Source organism: Chrysemys picta, chromosome 5 (genome assembly GCF_011386835.1).
Source record: "Chrysemys picta bellii isolate R12L10 chromosome 5, ASM1138683v2, whole genome shotgun sequence".
Classification (NCBI taxonomy): Eukaryota; Metazoa; Chordata; order Testudines; family Emydidae; genus Chrysemys; species Chrysemys picta.
Window position 1 is genome coordinate 32,532,771 of NC_088795.1, and position 19,207 is coordinate 32,551,977.

A 19,207-nucleotide genomic window follows, 5' to 3' on the forward strand; every position below is an offset into this window, starting at 1 on the left:
ATGTCTGCTACTTGTTTTTTATTTATTTATTTAAACAGGAGAACCTGAGAAGGAACTTAATCCCAAGAAGAAGATCTGGGAGCAGATTCAACCTGACCTTCATACTAATGACCAATGCATTGCTACATACAAAGGAGTTCCATTTGAAGTGAAGGGGAAGGGGGTCTGCAGGGCTCAGACCATGGCAAGCAGTGGAATCAAATAAATAAAGCCAATTACTGAGAAACTGTTCAGAGGCTTAAATGGAAAGCAGTGCAAGCACAATAAAGACATGAATATATATACCCCTCCCCCCAAGGCATGACTGATTTATTTTTCTTTTCTCTTCTTCTCCAAATGTATGAATGTGTGACTGACATTTTCAAAATACACTCATTTACCTTGTTCACTTTGCAGATTAGACTAATTAAATAATGTGCACAGTTATTAACTAGGTAGATTAAATGTTTGAGCCTTTTTCAATGGAATAAGGGGTGCAGATCCTGAGGATATTTGGGCTTAGTTTAGAAAGGGATGGAGAAGTACTCTACACTCTAAACCAGTGGTTCTCAACCTGCGGCCCAATCAGCACTGAGCTGCGGCCCATGTGACATCCTCAGGGCCATACAAGTAGTATTGGTTGCGGCTCACAATGATAAATAGCTTGAGAACCACTGCAACCCACGGAGTTACTCAGGAAGCAGGGGCCCTCATGGATAAAGGTCTCTAATGCCAGGTATTCAGGTAGTGTAGAGTTAGTGGTCTGACAGTGGATAGGTGGAACTCATGATATGTCATAGTCCTCTGCCCGTGTAGTTTTGGGCTGCTCCTAAGCAGAGACTTCTAATTTAACCGAAGTGAATGTGGTGGATCATACCCGTAAATCATCACTGAAGAATAGATTCTGACCAACAAAATTAATTTAATTCAATTTTAATACTGCACTGCTGCATGAAACAAAAATCAAGTGAATCCATTTTTGTATTAACTCCTACATGAAATTTCTTCAGACATACATTGTATACAGAATCACATACTTTACTGAGACAGGAACAGCTAATTTAATTTTTACACTCTAAAATAAGCTATTTTACTGCATCACATGTTAAAAGGAAGTAGCCACAATTAATATAAAGTCATGAGCTGGCAATGGCAGCACTATGTCAATTCACAACTAACCTTTTCAAACCCCCAATAACTGTTTAAATATACTTCCAAGTGTTTGTGTTTCATTTACTGTCCATCTATTGTCTAACCACTGAAATAATAAAATAAATTTCTCAGTCTTTAAATTTTCCAGATTTTGAACATCATCCATTAAGCTGGGAAAACAACAAAATGACAATAATATAAAATTAAGAGACAGGCACAAAGGAAAGATGAATACAAATGTTTTTAGATGTGCTTTGTATATATACCCCCACAGTACTAATTTTGCATACATCTGGGAACTAGCAACAATAATTAGTTCTTCCAAATACTCTGAATAATCTTCAAAACATGGGAGCTATTTAAACTGCCTTATAATCTACTCAGCCAAGGAGGTCTGATATTCTTTAAGAAGTTAAAACTGTGCAAATTAGGTTTCATTATGAAGTAAGGTGGGAAAAATAGATTACAGTATGAGACTTTCAGACTGTAAGATCTGAAAGGTCTTTGCAAACTATGTGCTTCTATCTTAGTAAAGACTGTAGAATCAAGTGCAAAAAAATAAGAATCTGAAGGACAGTCAATTCAGGCAGGATGTAGTAGCTATTCAATAATGCACAGCAACACTACAATGGTTTAGAACATACATATTCTTATTTTCTACTCAGTAATCTGCTCTTCATGAGCTACAATATAAAACATGATGATCTGTGGTGTAATATCAGTAAACACAGTAATAAGGACACTGTCCAGAATTCAACCTGAATCTGATCTGGTGTGATAATGGCTGTTAGATAGTAGGGTGATAGGAATACTATACATGTTTATGGTAGCTAATTTTGTAGTCTAAACAGTTTTCATCTATTTTATGATACGTTAAATGCAAATGTTGATTTGGGCATGAATACCCCAAGCATTTAGTGCTGACTTCTAGAGTCCTCATCTCTGCATGTCATTTTATCCCAAAGTAGAAAAGAAGATGGCTGTCAGTAAATGAGTACCTGAGAGGTAATTTGTGTTTGTCACCATCAATTTATTTAACTAGAAGCACCTGGTAACTATTTTGTCTTATAAATTCCATGATTTTTCTTAAGATTGTTTTTCTTTCCTGTTGGAGTGTGTTTGCCTGGTTGTCTACAAAAATATATCTCTGTTGTATTGAGCTCAAAAGGTTTAACAGGGTATCAGAGGCAATATGCAAGTATTCGTCTCCAGTTAATCCTGCCTCTTCTACCTTGTCTGCATGCGTAAATAGGATTGCAGTGAAGTTTTTCCATGTGGGACCCAGAAGTTCCTGTAATGATAAACAAATCTCAAATAGTTATCATTTCTTGTTCCCATCTCCCTCCTCATACACCAGAATAGATTGTGTGTGTATATATGTATTGACAGACCAATAAGCGTTCTCTTTCTGGCAGAAAGCCAGGTCATACAGTTTGAATTGCAAGAAAATGGCTATGATTCCTTGACCCTCAAAGGTGTTAATACCATTTATAATTGATAGGTGGTCAAGAGACTTCTTTCTGGTCACTATAAAGCAGATTGTATAAAGCTCTCATATGGAATTTGCATCCCACTCCATCCAAAAGAACAAAATAACTTCATCTCTTGGTCCCACAAAGGCTTCTGAAATACAGGAATAGTGATCTTTTCCTACTAAGATATGAAAGTTAATTATGTAAGACATTCATACTGTGTTTGTGAAAACATAATCTGATGCCAAGCAATACTAAAAATACAGTTGAGAACTGTTAATATGGCATGATGGACTCGGATATCTGTAAATAGAGCGTTCCTATTTTTTTTATGTATAGTCATGGATGAGGGGAGAAAAAACAAGTTTCCCTGGTAGGGCTGCTAACTGATGCTTATGTTCCCTCTTTAATTGAAGCTCAGTTGGGTCTGTTTTTATGTAAGCCTTTAAAGCTTGTTGCCTATAAAATTAATTTCAAGATTCCTTTTTTGTTGGTTTGCCTTGCATTGTTTTACAGTAAATTGTATTTACAGTGCACATTTTGTTTGAAAGTACACACAAGAATCAGTCTCAAAGTGTGACGCCTTTATTTTCTTATCTGTTCAGCGTGTCAGTATAATTCTTTGTATGCTTCTGCTGCTTCATTGCTCTTTCATCAAAGAAAAGAAAATGTCCCTCCCCCTCCTGCACCTGTTAGCAACCTTTTTACTGTATGCATGCTAACATGGGTGACGCTACAAGGAAAACACTATTCAGTTTTAATCTTCCAGGAGTTACTAGTAAATAAAGGACAATTTGAAAAAAATCTCTTGACAATATTCTTTCAAACAAGTAAGCAGAATGGGTGATGCAAGAGCAAATTTATGCTTGTAGCATACATTATTCATTTGGATTTTTATTTCAAAAGCATCTGATACTAAAACGCAATTTAAGCAAAAGTGTCTGTAACTGGGGATGTGCAAGGCTGTATCTTGCATCAACATCTTTTTGCCATTGCAGAGTCCTGTTGATCTCCGTGGTGCTCTGTACAAACTCTGGGGGCTATGCTTGCAGATAAGAAAAAAATATGATGTATAGCCAAAATTGAGAGAACATAAGGAATTCTAGTCCACCATTATTTTTCCATAGAACCCAGGTATCAATTTCTGCTGTAAGAGCTTAAATCTAAAAGATTTAAGGCCCAATGCTTTACAGAATCCAGTCTTTAATTTCTTATATTTTGAGAACTCTAATTATTTAGTATTTTAAAAATAGTCTGTGATCATGAAACAGGTAAGATTAATACAGTTTTTATTCTTAAAAATCCAAATCTGAATGTTCCAATAGGCTTTTATAAAGTAACTTAATAGCTTAGGTTAACTTAGAAATTAGAGATAGAAAACACTTCCACATCATGCAGTATTGCTCCTTGAAGATATGTTTGAGAACCCAGCCTGTTCTTGAAGTGGGATTGGTATGTACATCTTCAGAGAAGAACTATCACTCTGGATCTTGGTATTAGTGCCTTAAAGGAACTCAGTGTTATACACAGTTGATATAGAAGAATTTCTTCACCCACCATGGAAATGCAGCCACTTCTCAAGGTGATGTGATATTCGTGGGTGGTTTAACTTCACACAGCAACAATGTACGATATATTGGCACAAAATGAAGAATATCCTATTCAATAGGGAGTATTTAGGTATATGCAGAACATGAATTATATCAGCCAAATTGTATTAAGTGTTCTAATATTGTGTAAATACTGAAAGTTACCAGTTTTAAATCAGATTAAAGTGCTGTAATAATTAGGTTGATTAGTCAATTTAGTTTCAAAATATCAGTGAGGTCTGAATTCTTAGTGTCATTAGAAATATAAAGGTCTTTCTTGTATACATCTTTCCTATCTACCCCACGTTTCTTAAATATGTACCTTTTATGTATGATTAACAGTGTCAAGTACCATCTACAGCTAGAGACCACATCACCATTTATGATAGTCAAATTAGTTCTGTTCTTCTGGGACAAAGTACTGCAAAGCCCAGAACAAGACACAGAAGAGTTGATTATAAGTAATGTTTGGGAATCTGCCTGTGGAAAGAGCATTAGAATCGAAAGATTAGGGTTGGAAGAGACCTCAGGAAATCATCTAGTCCAACCCCCTGCTCAAAGCAGAACCAACCCCAACTAAATCATCCCAGCCAGAGGTTTCTAAGGTCCAGCTTGACAAAGCCCTAAAGATGGAGATTCCACCACCTCCCTAGGTAACCCATTCCAGTGCTTCACCACCCTCCTAGTAAAATAGTTTTTCCTAATATCCAACCTAGACCTCCCCCGCTACAACTCAAGATCATTGTTTCTTGTTCTGTCATCTGCCACCACTAAGAACAGCCGAGCTCCATCCTCTTTGGAATTCCCCCTTCACGTACTTGAAGGCTGCTATCAAATCTCCCCCACTCTTCTACAGACTAAATAAGCCCAGTTCCCTCAACCTCTCCTCGTAAGTTATATGCCACAGCCCACTAATAATTTTTGTTGCCCTCTGTTGGACTCCAATTTGTCCGCATCCTTTCTATAACTGGGGGCCCAAAACTGGATGCAATACTCCAGTTGCTTCACCAGTGCCAAATAGAGGGGAATAATCACTTCCCTTGATCTGCTGGCAACACTCCTACTAATGCAGCCCAATATGCCATTAGCCTTCTTGGCAACAAGAGCACACTGCTGATTTATATCCAGCTTCTCATCCACTGTAATCCCCAGCTCCTTTTCTGCAGAAATGCTGCTTAGCCAGTCGGTCACCAGCCTATAGCTGTGCATGGGATTCTTCCATCCTAAGTGCAGGACTCTGCACTTGTCCTTGCTGAACCTCATAAGGTTTCTTTTGGCCCAACCCTCCAATTTGTCTAGGTCACTCTGGACCCTATCAGTATCCTCCAGCGTATCTACCGCTCCCCCCATCTTAGTGTCATTCACAAACTTGCTGAGGGTGCAATCCATCCCATCATCCAGATTATTAATGAAGATGTTGAACAAAACTGCCCCCAGGTCTCACCCTGGGGCATGCCACTTGATATCCACTGCCAACTAGACATCGAGCTGTTGATCACTACCCGTTGTGCCCAATGATCTAGCCAGCTTTCTATCCACCTTATAGTCCATTTATCCAATCTATCCTTTTTTTTAACTTGCTGGCATGAATGGTGAGGGAAACTGTATCAAAAGCTTTGCTAAAGTTAAGATGCATCATGTCTACCGCTTTCCCCATATCCACAGAGCCAGTTATTTCATCATATCTCTTCAGCATTCAGGAGCATTGAAGCTAATCCAGAGACTGATACCTTTTAGATCATATTGCAGAAACTTTCTCTCTGATAAAAGCTTTTCCACCACAGCCATAACACCATTTACAACAGTTGCCACTCCCATCTTGCAAAATAAAACCTGTTGAAAACAGTTTCCTATATCCTGAGAAAGGAAAAGAGCAAAAGACTTCATGAAATCTCCTAGGGATCATGCAATGCCAATCTAATTTTCCTGGGAGGTTCTTACAGCCTGGGTTGGGAGGGAAATGGAGGGGCAGTACAAAATCTTAGGTCAGTATGAAATACTTGATTGTGTCAGCTACGCTCCCTCTTTTTAGAGCTGATTCCTTTTCAGTCCAGTTGGACTATTCACTTTATGGATTTTGATATATTATGTATGCAGAAAACAGGTAACATGAAATGTGAATGTAAAATTAATGAATTTCAAATACTGTATTTTTAAAGTAAATTTACACCTCAGACCATACCTTATTAACCCTTCCCATTGTCTTATGCACTCATTGAGCATCTGGATAAACAAGATGGATGTCTGAAAAGTATAATGAATGACAGCTCTTGGTGCTGATGAGCAATTGCTCCAATACACCTGGAAATGTTCAGCAAGAGCCTATGATCATAGGCAAACCAACACCAATTTACAGGCAACTGTTTTGAAGGCAGCTGTCAGATGTAATTTGAATATAGACGCCCTATATTCATCAGTTGCCCAGAAAGGACAATCTACAGAGCAGTCTCTGCAATACCCAGGTCTGAACCTAAATTGCAACCTATAAACCTTAACTCCCAGTTATTTCTTCTAAGCCACGTCGTAAGGTAAGATAATGAACATAACTGAAACCAGTTAGGGGTGGGAGACTGCAGGAAAAATATCAGAAGTGGGAGGAGCTGGGAAAAACAATAGACCAGACCCTCTATTCCAGTGGTTCTCAACCTGTGGTCCCAGGACTATGTCTAAGGGGTTTGGGAAAGGCTTAAACTGAAAAGTGACTGAACAGAATTCAACTATGTATACAGACAGTAGATTTGAAAAGGGTCCATGCCTCCATTTGAAATTATTTAGGGATCCGTAAATTAACAAATGTTGGAAGCCACTGTTCTATTCTACATCTTGAACCAGAACTTATAAATGTTAACCTGGATGTGGTTACCTTTCTACAGGCAACTTGGACTGAGCTATAGTTTTTGATGTAGGTGACTGGGCAGCTGTTGGGTAACTACTATCAACGTAGCTTCAAGCCATTCCAATTATAATCTAAATCAGCGGTCCCAAACTGTAGGGCATATCCCCCGGGGGGGGAGGGCACCACCCAGCCCGCTCTGCTTCCAGCTCTGCCGCACTCTTGGCCCCGGACCACATCTTCCGCTCTCGGCCTCAGTCCTTGGCCGCAGCTCAGTTCCCGGCCCCAGACCTGCCCCCAGCTGTAGCCGCAGCTTTGGCCCCCCTTACCTTATCTGTGCCCTCCCAGCAGGACCGGCTCCAGGATTTTTGCCACCCCAAGCACGCAAAAAAAAAAAAAAAAAAAAAAAAAAGCCGCGATCGCAATCTGCGGCGGCAATTCGACAGGAGGTCCTTTGCTCCCAGCGGGACCCTCTGCCGAATTGCCGCCGAATAGCTGGACGTGCTGCCCCTCTCCTGAGAGGCTGCCCCAAGCACCTGCTTGGCAAGCTGGTGCCTGGAGCCGGCCCTGCCTCCCAGCAGGGCTCCCAGCTCGGCAGAGAGAGGGGCTGTGAAAAGTTTGGGGACCGCTGATCTAAATGATGAGATACTGTGGTGAGGAGCACAAATTCCAGACAAAGGCATGTATGACAGTGCAAGATCGAGTACCCTGGTCTCTTAGGTAATTGCATATAAGATTATGAGCTTAATTGGAATCAATTAACCAGTAACAGTGGGGATTGTTGCCAGCTGGGGGCAATGGTGGTGCTAATGAGGTAATTAGCTCAACAAGGGGAAGATATCAAGTTGGTAAGACCAGGCAGTAAGGAGAGGGAGCCTAGAGAAGGAGTTTGATGTGGTAAATAAAGCTGGATTGAAAGCTTCTGCTAGATAGCGGAGTTCTCCTCCCCAATGCTTGGAATCTAAAGATTAAAGGTATGAGGCAGACTGTATATTGTGAATAAGAGACTGTGCAAATGGGCTAGGTAGTAGGGTACATTGGGTAGCTGCAGGAGCATGCTGTAGTAGAGAGCAAAGTTTTTTGCCTTTCAAATTAATTTTTTTAAATCATGTTTTAAAATAAAAATGTCATAGGTACAACACTAATGTGCAGTTCTGGCAATTATATTAATTGCTCTATGCTATAACTATTAACTGGATAATTATTAGCAACTAAGGAAAATGCTTTACTGTCCTCTCTCTCTCTTAGAATAAGCAAATATACACCTGCTATTGACTAAAGGACAGGGGAGAGGGACAGAAATCAACTTTCTTCTGCTATGGGGGGGACTAGGGAGTGTAAGGGTTTTTTTATATATATATATAGTCTTGTGAACATATATGAACATCACTAATGTGACTAAAGCAGTAGACTTTTATATTTCAATAACTGCAGCTGTATGTGTGACTATGTGCCACTCCTACTTCAGTAGTAATCAATCATATGGCCTTTACTCTGGTAAGAGGAAATATAATACCTAAATAAAAGAAATGTGTAGATCCATAGGTAGTGGCTGAAGCTTCCTATTGGGGAGGCTAGCCCTCTTTCGCACACAACTCCCTCTCAGACCCTCACCCCTGCCACACCCCAGCCCAGTGAAAGTGAGTGAAGGTGGGAGAGAGAGAGTGACTGGGGATGGAGCTGAAGTGAGGGGGGGGGCTTAGAAGTGGTCATGTGGGGCCTTGGTTAAGGGTATTCAGTTTTGTGCAAGTAGAAAGTTGGCAACCCTAAGCAAGAGCTCCTCCAACCCTGGGGCTGTGGCAGGGGGAGACTTTTGAGGGAGCCCCAAATCTCCCATGTGTCCCCTTCTCTCTTTCTTCTCTCCCCCACCCACCCCCCCCCACAGTGTGAGGGGAAGCTTAGTTTCCCCTGCCCTCCATTACGTGCTGCCTATGTGTAGGTCCAACTACTGAAACGTGACCTCCTTTATATTCTGCTGTACTTGTACTAGGGCTGTTCATCTTCCTGTTGATCGTGATGGGTCAGTTTTGCCATTTCTTACATGTAAAATATAAATTGTGAGGAAAATCTCCCAAATTAGTTACTTAATGCATTTTTGCATAAAATTTATAGCATGCTGAACATGTTTGTGCTATGAGATGGAGGGAAATATACTTGTGCTTTGCATTTTCAAAGCACTTTAAAATATTAACTCCTGAATCCTCACTCCACCTGGGGCAATGTGTGGATAAGCATCATTCCAGTTTTACAAAGGGTGGGGTGGGGGAGAGAATTACGGAGGTTAAGAATGTAAGAACAGGGTCAGACCAATGATCCATTTAGCCATAGGCACCGAATTTCAAAAGTGCCGGGGGTGCTCGACTCCTGGCTCTGAATCATGCCCTGCTCCCACTCCACCCCTGCCCCCAAGGCTGCACCCCTGCCCTATCTATTCCTGCCTGTGCTCCACACCCTACCCCACCTCTTCCCGCCCAGTTCTGCCCCCTCCCCTGTGCATGCCACATCCTCGTTCCTTCCCCCTCCCTCACAGCCTCCTGTATGCAGTGAAACAGCTTTTCATGGTGGGTGGGAGGTATGGGGAGGGAGGAGATGGTGCTGATCCAGGGGGCTCACCGGTGCACTGGGGGGAGGGGGAGGTTTTGATAGGGAGGGGGGATGCTCAGCACCCACCATTTTATTCTCTCCCCCCCCCCCGCCCCCCCGTGTGTGTGTTCCAGCCCTGGAGCACCCACGGAGTCAGTGCCTATGCATTTAGCCCACTATCCTATCTTCCGACAGTGGCTGGTGCCAGATGTTTGAGTGAGAATGAACAGAACAGGGCTATTATTGAGTGATCCATCCCTTGTCATCTAGTCCCAGCTTTTGGCAGTTGGAAGTTTAGGGACACCCAAAGCATTGGGTTGCATGCCTGACCATCTTGACTAGTAGCCATTGATGGACCTGTCCTCCATTAGGTTATATAATTCTTTTCTGAACCAATTGATACTTCTAGCCTTCACAACATCCACTGGCAATGAGTTCTACAGGTTGACTGTGCATTGTGTGAACAAGTACTTCCTTCTGTTTGTTTTAAAGCAGCTGCCTATTAATTTTGTTAGTTAAGTGGTTTGCTCAGGGTCAGGCAAGTGAGCATTGAAGTCAATACTAGAATTTGGGGATTTCTCGCCCCGTGTCCTGTGCTCAATTCACAAGACCACACCAATAAATGAAAATCCAGAAAGGTGTAAATATATTCTAGGTGGCTTATCGATATGCTACCCCTAATATGGAGAGGATTATTGTGACTTATCAAGAATTGTTGCTGATTGCTAAAAGGTTTTCATAGTTCCAATGTCCTTTTAGAACAGTTAGTTAAAGTATAAACATTATTGTTCAGAATATACATACTTTTCCAAGATCCAGCTAGCTGCCCTGCCCTGCCCTGCCCTAGTTGATTGATGATATCATAACATCTGGGCTTTTAGAAATAAATAGGCAACCATTATATCAACTGTGAACCATAATTATAACAGAAACATGAAACAAAAGTAGTAGGTTTCCATTCAAATGGGGGTGGGGGAGAGACAGGATCATCTCCCATTTGCTTATTTCATAACATCTTTCATCTCTTTTCCAACAGAGAAAGTTGGCCAATAACATATGGAAAGGCTAAGACAAAGAATTCTGATTATTTTCTCCTTTTCCTTGCCTGTGGGCCTTCTCCCAAAAGCACCTGGTAATGGAAGCTTGATTTTTCTCTACTAGGTCAGAGTAACATTATGTAGCTCTTTAGAAAGTTCATCCCTATAGTGCTTAGTATAGACACTATGAAAAGGATAATCAACATTCCCCCTGCTGGCTGACTTTTTCAAAGAAGCTCATTCATATGAGAAGTATTTGAGAAATTTCCAATGGAAAAGTTCAAGGGAAAGGAATTTCTTCTCTCTCCACAGCCTCTCCCACCCCCAGTACGTCCCCCAAAACACCACCAAAACTACTTGCCCCCTAGAAAAACATAATTTTCAATTGTCTGTGAGGAACAGAAAAGAATTTAGCTTTTAGCAGGGATTTACCCGCCCCAAAAAAGTTAGTCCTGCCTGAGCTGGAATTAGTCACCATATATTTGCTTTGACTACAGTAACAGTTTTCTATTGTGAAACCAATGTGGTCTATTTTAAATTAAATTAAATTAGATTTAGATTAAAGCATGGAATTGAGAACCAAGTGTTTTGAATTCTTGCCCCAAGTCTGCCAAGGTCATCTTGTGTGATGTATATATTTTTGAGGCAGTCATTCTGTGCCTTGTTGCTCTCATTTTAAAAAATGAGAGCATTTTGAAGTTGAAGCCCACTGTGTTGGTGTGTGGGACAGTCAACCCCAGCCCCAAATCAGCAATAGTGCTGTGAAAATCTGCTCCTGTGGCTCTGATTGGCGGAGTCAATGAGTATGCAGGAGAAACTAGTTGAATAGAGAGAATGCAGGAAATCCTGCCGTGTTGCAAGCCCTCCTGGCAAGAAGCAGCACCAACACCAGCAGCAGCCAGCACAGTGACAGATGTGTGCTGCACTGTGCATCTGGTAGTGTGGCACAGCCTGAGATCCAGCAACTGCTAGAGGAACCAGGATTCTGAGTCAAACCATAAGTTTGCGTCATACTGTCCATAGGGATCAGCCAGAGTTCAATGATAAATGATTCCCTTGATCATTGACTGAGGGACTCTGGGATGATATGTTGCTGATTAAGGTGACTGTCACTGATAAAATAGGAGGTTCTTCGAGTGGTGGTTCATGTCTATTCCAATCAGGTACGTGCATGGCAGCCAGAACACTTTTCACTTAGCAGCATCCGTCAGATCGGCCTGGGCGCCCCCTGGAGTCGCGCCTTCATGGTGCTCAATATAGAGCCCTGTCGACCCGCCACCCCCTCAGTTCCTTCTTACTGCCAGTGACGGCTAGCTGGAACAACCTATTGCTCTTGCTTTGCAAGCACGTTTAGGCAGTGTCTGCTCTTCGTGTTTATAGTTCTCAGTTTACTAGTGTTAGTTTAGTATTAGTAGTTAGGTCATAAGTTTCCTTTTGGGGGTCCCCCACCAACGTTCCCCCCAGCACCAGGGTATGCCCTGGTCCCCAGGGTTCAAACTCTGAGAGGACTGTGGAAAATTTATTTCTAAGAGCAACCCGCACTCTTCCTGTCTGTGGTGTCTCGGGGAGAGCCACCAGAAGGAGAGGTACAGAATTTGCAAAGGCTTTTGCCCTAGGACCTTAAAAGACTGGGAGCAAAGGCTCAAGATGCTTCTCATGAAGGCAGCACTCCAGCCACAATCCGACCCAGGGTCGGCAGAACCCAGCACCTCCTCATCAGTGCTCAGTGCTTCAGCACACACCAAAGGACCCCAAGGAGTCGCTGCACCACCACAGCTCCACCCGTACATAATCTTCTCTGAGGCACTGGTCTCAGTCCCTGATGCCCCAGAAAAAGAAAAGGCCAGCGAGAGGTTGCTTTCCCCCTTCCAAGCCCAAGGAGCCTGCGTCAGGGAGACCCAAACTGGGCTATGTGACCTCGGCCCCTCTGCTTCCCCGTGTCTCATTAACTCCTACCTCTTCAGGGGTCCAGTCAAGTCTGAACCCTCACCACACTCTGGATTGACATGGCGGAGAGCTCCAGCTCCCCTCTATGCCAGAGGCGTTCGAGGCAGCTCAGGACCTTGTGCGCCTCATGGCGCTGTCCTCCCCACAGAGGCAAGACAAGTCGACCGTGACTGCTCAGCCCCCGATTCCGTCAAGGGGCAAGCCGGCTATAATGGCGTGCCGATCTTCATCTCCAGCGCACCGTTCCCCGGCACAGTCCACCCATGTGGGGGAGCCGCACTGGTCCCTCCCAGTTCCTGGCACTGCTCGCTGGCACCACAGAACACCACTCCTTCTCCGAGACCTCGGAGTCGGAATCCTACCTCTCCAATAGGACCAGGAACAGAAGGTCCAAGTCCTGGCGTGACTGAAAGCCCGGCAACTCCCGACTCTGGCCCTTCTGGACACCCTGGGCATATCATCAAGGACAGAACCAGTGGTCAAGGTCCAGATCCATGTCCTTCATCTCTCCACTGGCACCACCAGCAGCAGTGCCACTGACAGTCTTCCCTTCACCTGTGGCACTGGCATCGGCGACCTCAATACCAACAATCTTGGTTATGGTGGTCCCGGCACTGCAGGCTGCTGATGTGGCGGCGCAGCAATACCAGGTACCATGTGACCCCCCTGGGTGCTGAGGGGAGTGAGCAGGGCCCATTGCCAGGGCTTTCCTCCTCATTCTCCCCAGATCAGACCATGGCGGGGACATCGATAGCCCCGGCCCTGGAGGACAACAGGGTCCTACAACAGCTGCTGCGATGGGTGGCCCAGAACTTGGGGATCCAGGCAGAGGAGGTGGTAGAGGATGCTGACACTATGGTTGACATCCTTGCTGCTCCATACACACTTTCATCTTGCACTATGCAATCGCCCCGCAGGCCAGAGATGATGCGGCCTTTGGAAGAGCACTGCTCTTCCAATCAGTGGATGACTCAGACCCTGCCTCCTGAACTTGGGGTTGTGAGTCGCCTGATTTGGAGTTGACATGAACAAGCACTCGAAGAAGAAACAACGGTTACTCCCCTTCTTGTAACTGTTCTTTGAGATGGGTATTGGAATGGACATGAACACCACACCCTCCCACTCCTCTGTCAGAGTAGCTGGCAAGAAGGAACTGCGAGGGTGGTGGGTCGGCAGGGCACTATATTGAGAGCCATGAAGGTGTGACTCCAGGGCGTGCCCAGGCCAACCCGATGGATGCTGCTAGGGGAAAAGTTTTCCAGCTGCCATGCATGCACCTGTTTGGAATGGACACGAACAACACATCTCAAAGAACAACAGTTATGAGAAGGTGAGTGACCGTTTTTGTTATTGTTGCTAAGTGTCAGAGCAATTTTTGGGTGAATTCCAGCTACCCGCTAAGGCTGTGGGAGGAGTCTCCACCCTAGCACAAGGAGAGGGAGATTGAAACACTCATTTATTATAGTGAATCCCCACCACAAGAAAGTTGCTAAAGAAATGTAAAGTATATTACTCCCTGCTTAGCTTTGAACACTATTGGTATTATACGAGAGGTAGATGATCTGAGCTATACTTAAAGGTACCTATGTGGCCATGGGCAATTCACTTAAGGAAACCACAGATGGAGATAATATCTGATAAATGGGAATAACCTCTACTTCACAGGGGAGTTTTGACAAAATTTTTTATTTGTAAAGTGCTTTGAACTGATCCAATGACAACTGCTATAAAAAAGCAGAATAGTAGTACAGTAGAACCTCAGAGTTATGAACATCTCGGGAATAGAGATTATTCATAACTCTGAAATGTTCATAACTCTGAACATGGTTGTTTGTTTGAAACATTTACAACTGAACATTGACTTAATACAGCTTTGAAACTTTACTATGCAGAAGGAAAATGCTGCTTTTAAACATTTTACTTTAAACCAAAACCCAAGTTTCCTTACCTTGTCAGATTTTTTTTATAACTTTCCCTTTATTTTTAATAGTTTATGCTTAACATGGTACTGTATTGCTTTTTTGTTGCTGCTGCTTGATTGCATACTTCTGGTTCCAAATGAGGTATGTGATTGACCGGTCAGTTTGTAACTCTGGTGTTCATAACTCTGAGGTTCTACTGTCTTACTATAATAGCAGTGGCTTTGATCAAACGTTCCTCTTGTTTTAGCAAAAATTATTATATAAACATTTAAATACTTAACATTCACCAAGTACAATTCTTGGAAAATGCATATGTGTTTTAGGGGGCGGAGTTAAGGTTCTGGTGGAAAGGTGGTGGTGGTGTTTTTTTTTTTTTTTTAATGTTCCTCTGGGTTTTGTGCAATTCAAAACCTCTTAATTCACTCTGTGTTTAACATAGTTCGTTTTAGCTTCTATCTGCAAATGATTAAAGTAGCATTTCTTCTCAACAGGTCTGGGTCCTTGATGATAAACCTCAAAAGGCAATACATGTAAATCCTATTATGGGGGCAGGAGGGGGGAGAAAAACATTCTTAATGGGTAAACCAGACTCACAGGCTCCTTTCTGCTCTCCTATAATTGATAACCCTGAATAATACTTGGCCACCTGTTCTGTGTTTAACTTTCTTCCATCAAATTTAACATGAAAAGTTTGTCTGCAGCACAGAAATGCCACTGAGTTTTAGCTAGAACACGCTTGGACTGTGGGAGGGAGAGGTGGGTGTGTAAACTGCACCTACCTGTCTCCTTCAGCTGATACCGTTTGAGGGTTCCTACTTCTGAAAATAGAGTTGCCAGTATGTACAGGATTTTTTACCTGGACTAGCTGAATCGTGTGACTTTCTTCCTCACAAAGAGGCACGTCAGCTCTCAGGACCAAGAGTGCTAGGTGAAGGCCCTCATCTCCAAAGTGCTGAGCCAGAGCTGCCCTCATCGCTTGCTGCACCTCTTCTTTGCTCAGGCTGCTGTGAGGATACCCTGGTGTGTCCATCACGTGAACCCGCAGGGCTAGCTCATGGCTATTTCGGCGTGTGAAGCCTGAGATGCGGCAGCTGCATCCGAGACGGCAGCATGTGGTCACGGAGCTTGGGGATAGATGGCTGTCAAAGTCAAAGCTGCCCAGAAGGCTATTCCCAGCAGCACTTTTGCCACTTTGGGTCCTTCCAACCAAGAGAAGATTGATGGTCATCTCGTCGGTGTCGCACATTGTATCTGCCTCTGTCCACACACCTGTTTCAGCAAATCCAGAACAAATATTAACAGCTGTTTTAGCTGGGTGATACCTAAGCAACTTTCAGAAATAACCACTAAACCATAAGAACTGCATCTTGCAGCACTTTGACCTGCTCTGACTGAAGCACTTTGGCACTTGACTCTGCACACTGCCCATCAGAGAAGTATCTGTGGCTGACCCCAAGGAGCATTCCTCTGTATCCACTGTCCACCCTTGCTATCCACAAATAGGGAACCCCAATTTGAGGTGCCATAGCAATTGTCCCACATCAGCAGATCTCCCATATCAGGAGATTTCAGAATCAGGAAGAACCAGGAGGGAGTTGAGAGAAACTAAGGAGGATAACTGACCAATGTAGGGGAAACAATCCAGCTAAGGAGAGAACAATGGGGGAGGGGGTGGGAGAGCCCCTACAGATGAGAAGGTGACAGGGAGAGAACAGAAGGGAGAGGAGTAAGTTCTGTAGCTCCCAAATGACTGTGTTTTGTGAGTTAAGCCTTAATCTAGCCCTAGAAATCTGATGGCATGACGAAGCAGCTCAAAACCCACAAAACATGGGGAACAGCTTGGGGAGCCTGTCCTCCACCATATGGGTAGCTCAGATGCTGTTCCAGCAGCCATCCTCTAAGGTGAAGACAGAGCCCAGAAATTGGTCTCCCCTCTGTCAAACAGCTGTTTAGAGTTGCCCACTTGAGCGGTACCACAGGTCAATGTTGTCCCAAAGCTGTCAATAGAGGGCGATTCAGAAGTTCCTGTTCCAGAACAAACACCTCCAGAATAGGTGCCCTCTACCCGTTTCCAAGGTGATGCTGGCATAGCAACATCTGCCAACATTCCAGACTCTTCAGGTTGTAACTCTAGAAATTTGTGTAATCCAGTTTAGTGAGGCAAAGTAGGTAAGGTAATATCTTTTATTGGACCAACTTCTGTTGGTGAGAGAGACAAGCTTTTGGTGTGTGTGGTTTGTGGGTTTTTTTTTTGTTTTTTGTTTTTCTTTTTTCCCCTTTGCTGGTGTCAGTATGTTCCAGAGAGTTTTTAATGTATGGGTAGTGATGGTTGAAGTTTTTCATGTTAACAGGCTACTTCATCTTGAATGGTCCCTTGAAATATGTATTAACTACAGTAACTCCTCAGTTAACCTTTGTAATTATGTTCCTGAAAAACCCAATTTAAATGAAACCATGTTAAGCAAAATCAATTTTCCCATAAGAATTAATGTAAATAGGGGAGGTTAGGTTCCAGGGAATTTTTTTTCACTAGACAAAAGACATCATATACATATGCAGTATAAGTTTTTTAAACAATTTAATACTGTACTCACAAATGATGATTGTGAAGCTTGATTGAGGCAAGTGCATAGCGGGGTTGGGGCATGGAGACTTGACTCGCTCCGCCTGCCTGGCGCTCCTGCCTGGGAGCGGGGTCGAGGGCTTGCCCACTCCCCGGCTGGAATGCTGGGCAGGCGGAGTGGGGTAAGCCCCCGACCAGAATGCCGGGCAGGCAGAGCGGGGTGAGCCAAACAACCTTATAACAGAACATTGCGTGACTTTAAACAAGTATGTTCTAATAGATCAGCAACCTAATAACGAAACAATGTTAACAGGGACAACTTAAAGTGAGGAGTTACTGTACTTATGGTAAACAATGTGTTCCACCTGTGACACTCTGAGCATGTCTACACAGCAAAGAGAAACCCATGGCTGGCACAGGCCAGTTGTCTTGGGCTGTGGAGCCCGGAAGTCTACACAGCTATATAATAGCGCCACAGACTGAGCACTGTGAGCCAGAGGAAATGTACTCAGAGGATATCTAGTTTCTGTGTAGACTTAACCTCTGAGTACATTTTCCAGATCTGAGGAAAAGCTCTGTGTAAGCTTGTCTCTCTCCAACAGAAGTTTCCAGTAAAAGATATTAACTCACCCACCTTGCCTCTCTAATATCCTCGTACCACCACTGCTACAACCACACTGGATGATACATTTTAGATTTGTATAGCACCAATCACTGTAGGACCTAGGGAAGGGAAAGGTGATGATTGATGGTGATAGAGAGGACCGTCAACTAATTGTTTTCAATATATACATACACAAATATAACCACTAAAAAGAGAGCTCCTCTTTATAGTGCCTATTAATTTAAAATAATGTAGTATCTTAAGAGCCTTTACTACCTGGATCCAGACCATTGATTGTCTCAAATGGACTTTACATAAATTTTATAGTTTAAAAATAATTAGGATTTCAGAGACCTATCAAAAAAGACAATGCCCATATTTGGGAATAAAGGGTTGGTCTAGGTAAGCAGTGACACTAGAAATTTCACAAACATTGTTTAAAGGACTGTGATATTTAGTGTGCATATTCCTAGAATTCATATGCAGTGAATAATTTTAGAATGGCCGTCACCCAACATTGCACATTTAACAGGTACAACAGAGCCTAAATAAAGAGGTTATTTTAACTAGCCCTCATGTTACAGGAGACACTAGATCTTACATGTAGCAATAGTGCTTAACAAACTCGTGAATCCATCCTCTAACTATTGAAGTACAGAAATTGAACTTTCCCCCCACCCTTCGTTAATATGTCTTAGAAATAACTGTTTAATCATTATGGAAAAACCTAGGAAAACAGGCACTTTATTAACTTCACTGAAAATGAACTGAGAAAATTGAGAGAGTTGATTGAATTAATAATCTCCCCTTACCCACTTCAGATTCATTAAACCTGTTTAGGAAGGTGTTTATTTTTAAACACTTTCCAACTGCTGTCCCTATTACCTGGGACTGTTTGTCACCATGAGCTGGATTTTCGGAAATGCCAAGCATCCCCACCACCAACTGAAGTCAAAGGGAGCTGCACATGCTCGGAACCTTTGAAAATCAAGCACAGGGATGCAGATCAGCATAGGAAAATCACAGCAAGATGGCTGCATACGCTTCTCTACAGTATTAAGTATTGCTTTTTATCACTGATTTTTGCTGCTTGTTTCCCCCTGTTCCTAAATTCATAACTTGTCTGTTTCAGTGTGTCACTTACCTCACTTTCCCTTAAGTCTTCCTCAACCAAGACTTCATTCAGACTCTGCTGGTTTTCAGTTTGAACTTTGAAACTGACAACGGCAGTCTACCACACAGAGACTGATACGCACTGATACTCTAGTTAATCTATTACTGAGAAATCCTCATTTATACCTGATAAGTCTGTCCAATAATCAGCATCGCCCATTAACTTCCTTTTAGTTGCCTGCAGTTTTGAGTTCTGGTTTCCCTAGGGACCACTTGAAAATGGCTTCCATAAATATACCTTCATTTGTACCAACTGTTTGAACTAGAACTCTTTTTTGGGAAGTAGTGAGGAGGGTTTTAGTGATAATTTCACCTCCCCATATTTTTAAACCATGCATAATAAAATGCCAGAG

The 19,207-nt window shown here is 42.9% G+C and overlaps 2 protein-coding genes across 8 annotated transcripts in view; one reads left to right on the forward strand and one right to left on the reverse strand.

The window, feature by feature from the left end:
* The window catches only part of AIMP1 (aminoacyl tRNA synthetase complex interacting multifunctional protein 1), a 59,337-nt gene extending 59,047 nt beyond the window's left edge, over positions 1-290 (forward strand). For all 5 annotated transcript variants that reach the window (XM_065597668.1, XM_005287894.4, XM_065597669.1 and 2 more), the window contains exon 7: positions 39-290. In XM_065597668.1, the coding sequence (XP_065453740.1) occupies positions 39-205 (167 nt within the window). In that variant the 3' untranslated portion in view covers positions 206-290. The remainder of the gene's footprint in view (positions 1-38) is intronic.
* On the reverse strand, positions 45-18,967 carry GIMD1 (GIMAP family P-loop NTPase domain containing 1). 3 transcript variants are annotated; one of them, XM_042859963.2, is made up of 4 exons: positions 18,826-18,902; positions 18,567-18,659; positions 15,371-15,783; positions 45-2,422 (listed from the first exon to the last, which is right to left on the reverse strand). In XM_042859963.2, the coding sequence occupies exons 3-4, from the start codon at positions 15,758-15,760 to the stop codon at positions 2,162-2,164; spliced, it is 651 nt and encodes a 216-aa protein (XP_042715897.2). In that variant the 5' UTR covers positions 15,761-15,783; positions 18,567-18,659; positions 18,826-18,902; the 3' UTR covers positions 45-2,161. The 3 variants fall into 3 exon arrangements, with proteins under 3 accessions (XP_042715897.2, XP_008168347.2, XP_042715898.2); XM_008170125.4 differs by lacking the exon at positions 18,567-18,659 and having other exon boundaries at positions 18,826-18,967; XM_042859964.2 differs by lacking the exons at positions 18,567-18,659; positions 18,826-18,902 and adding an exon at positions 17,712-17,795.
* Positions 18,968-19,207: the final 240 nt, after the last annotated feature.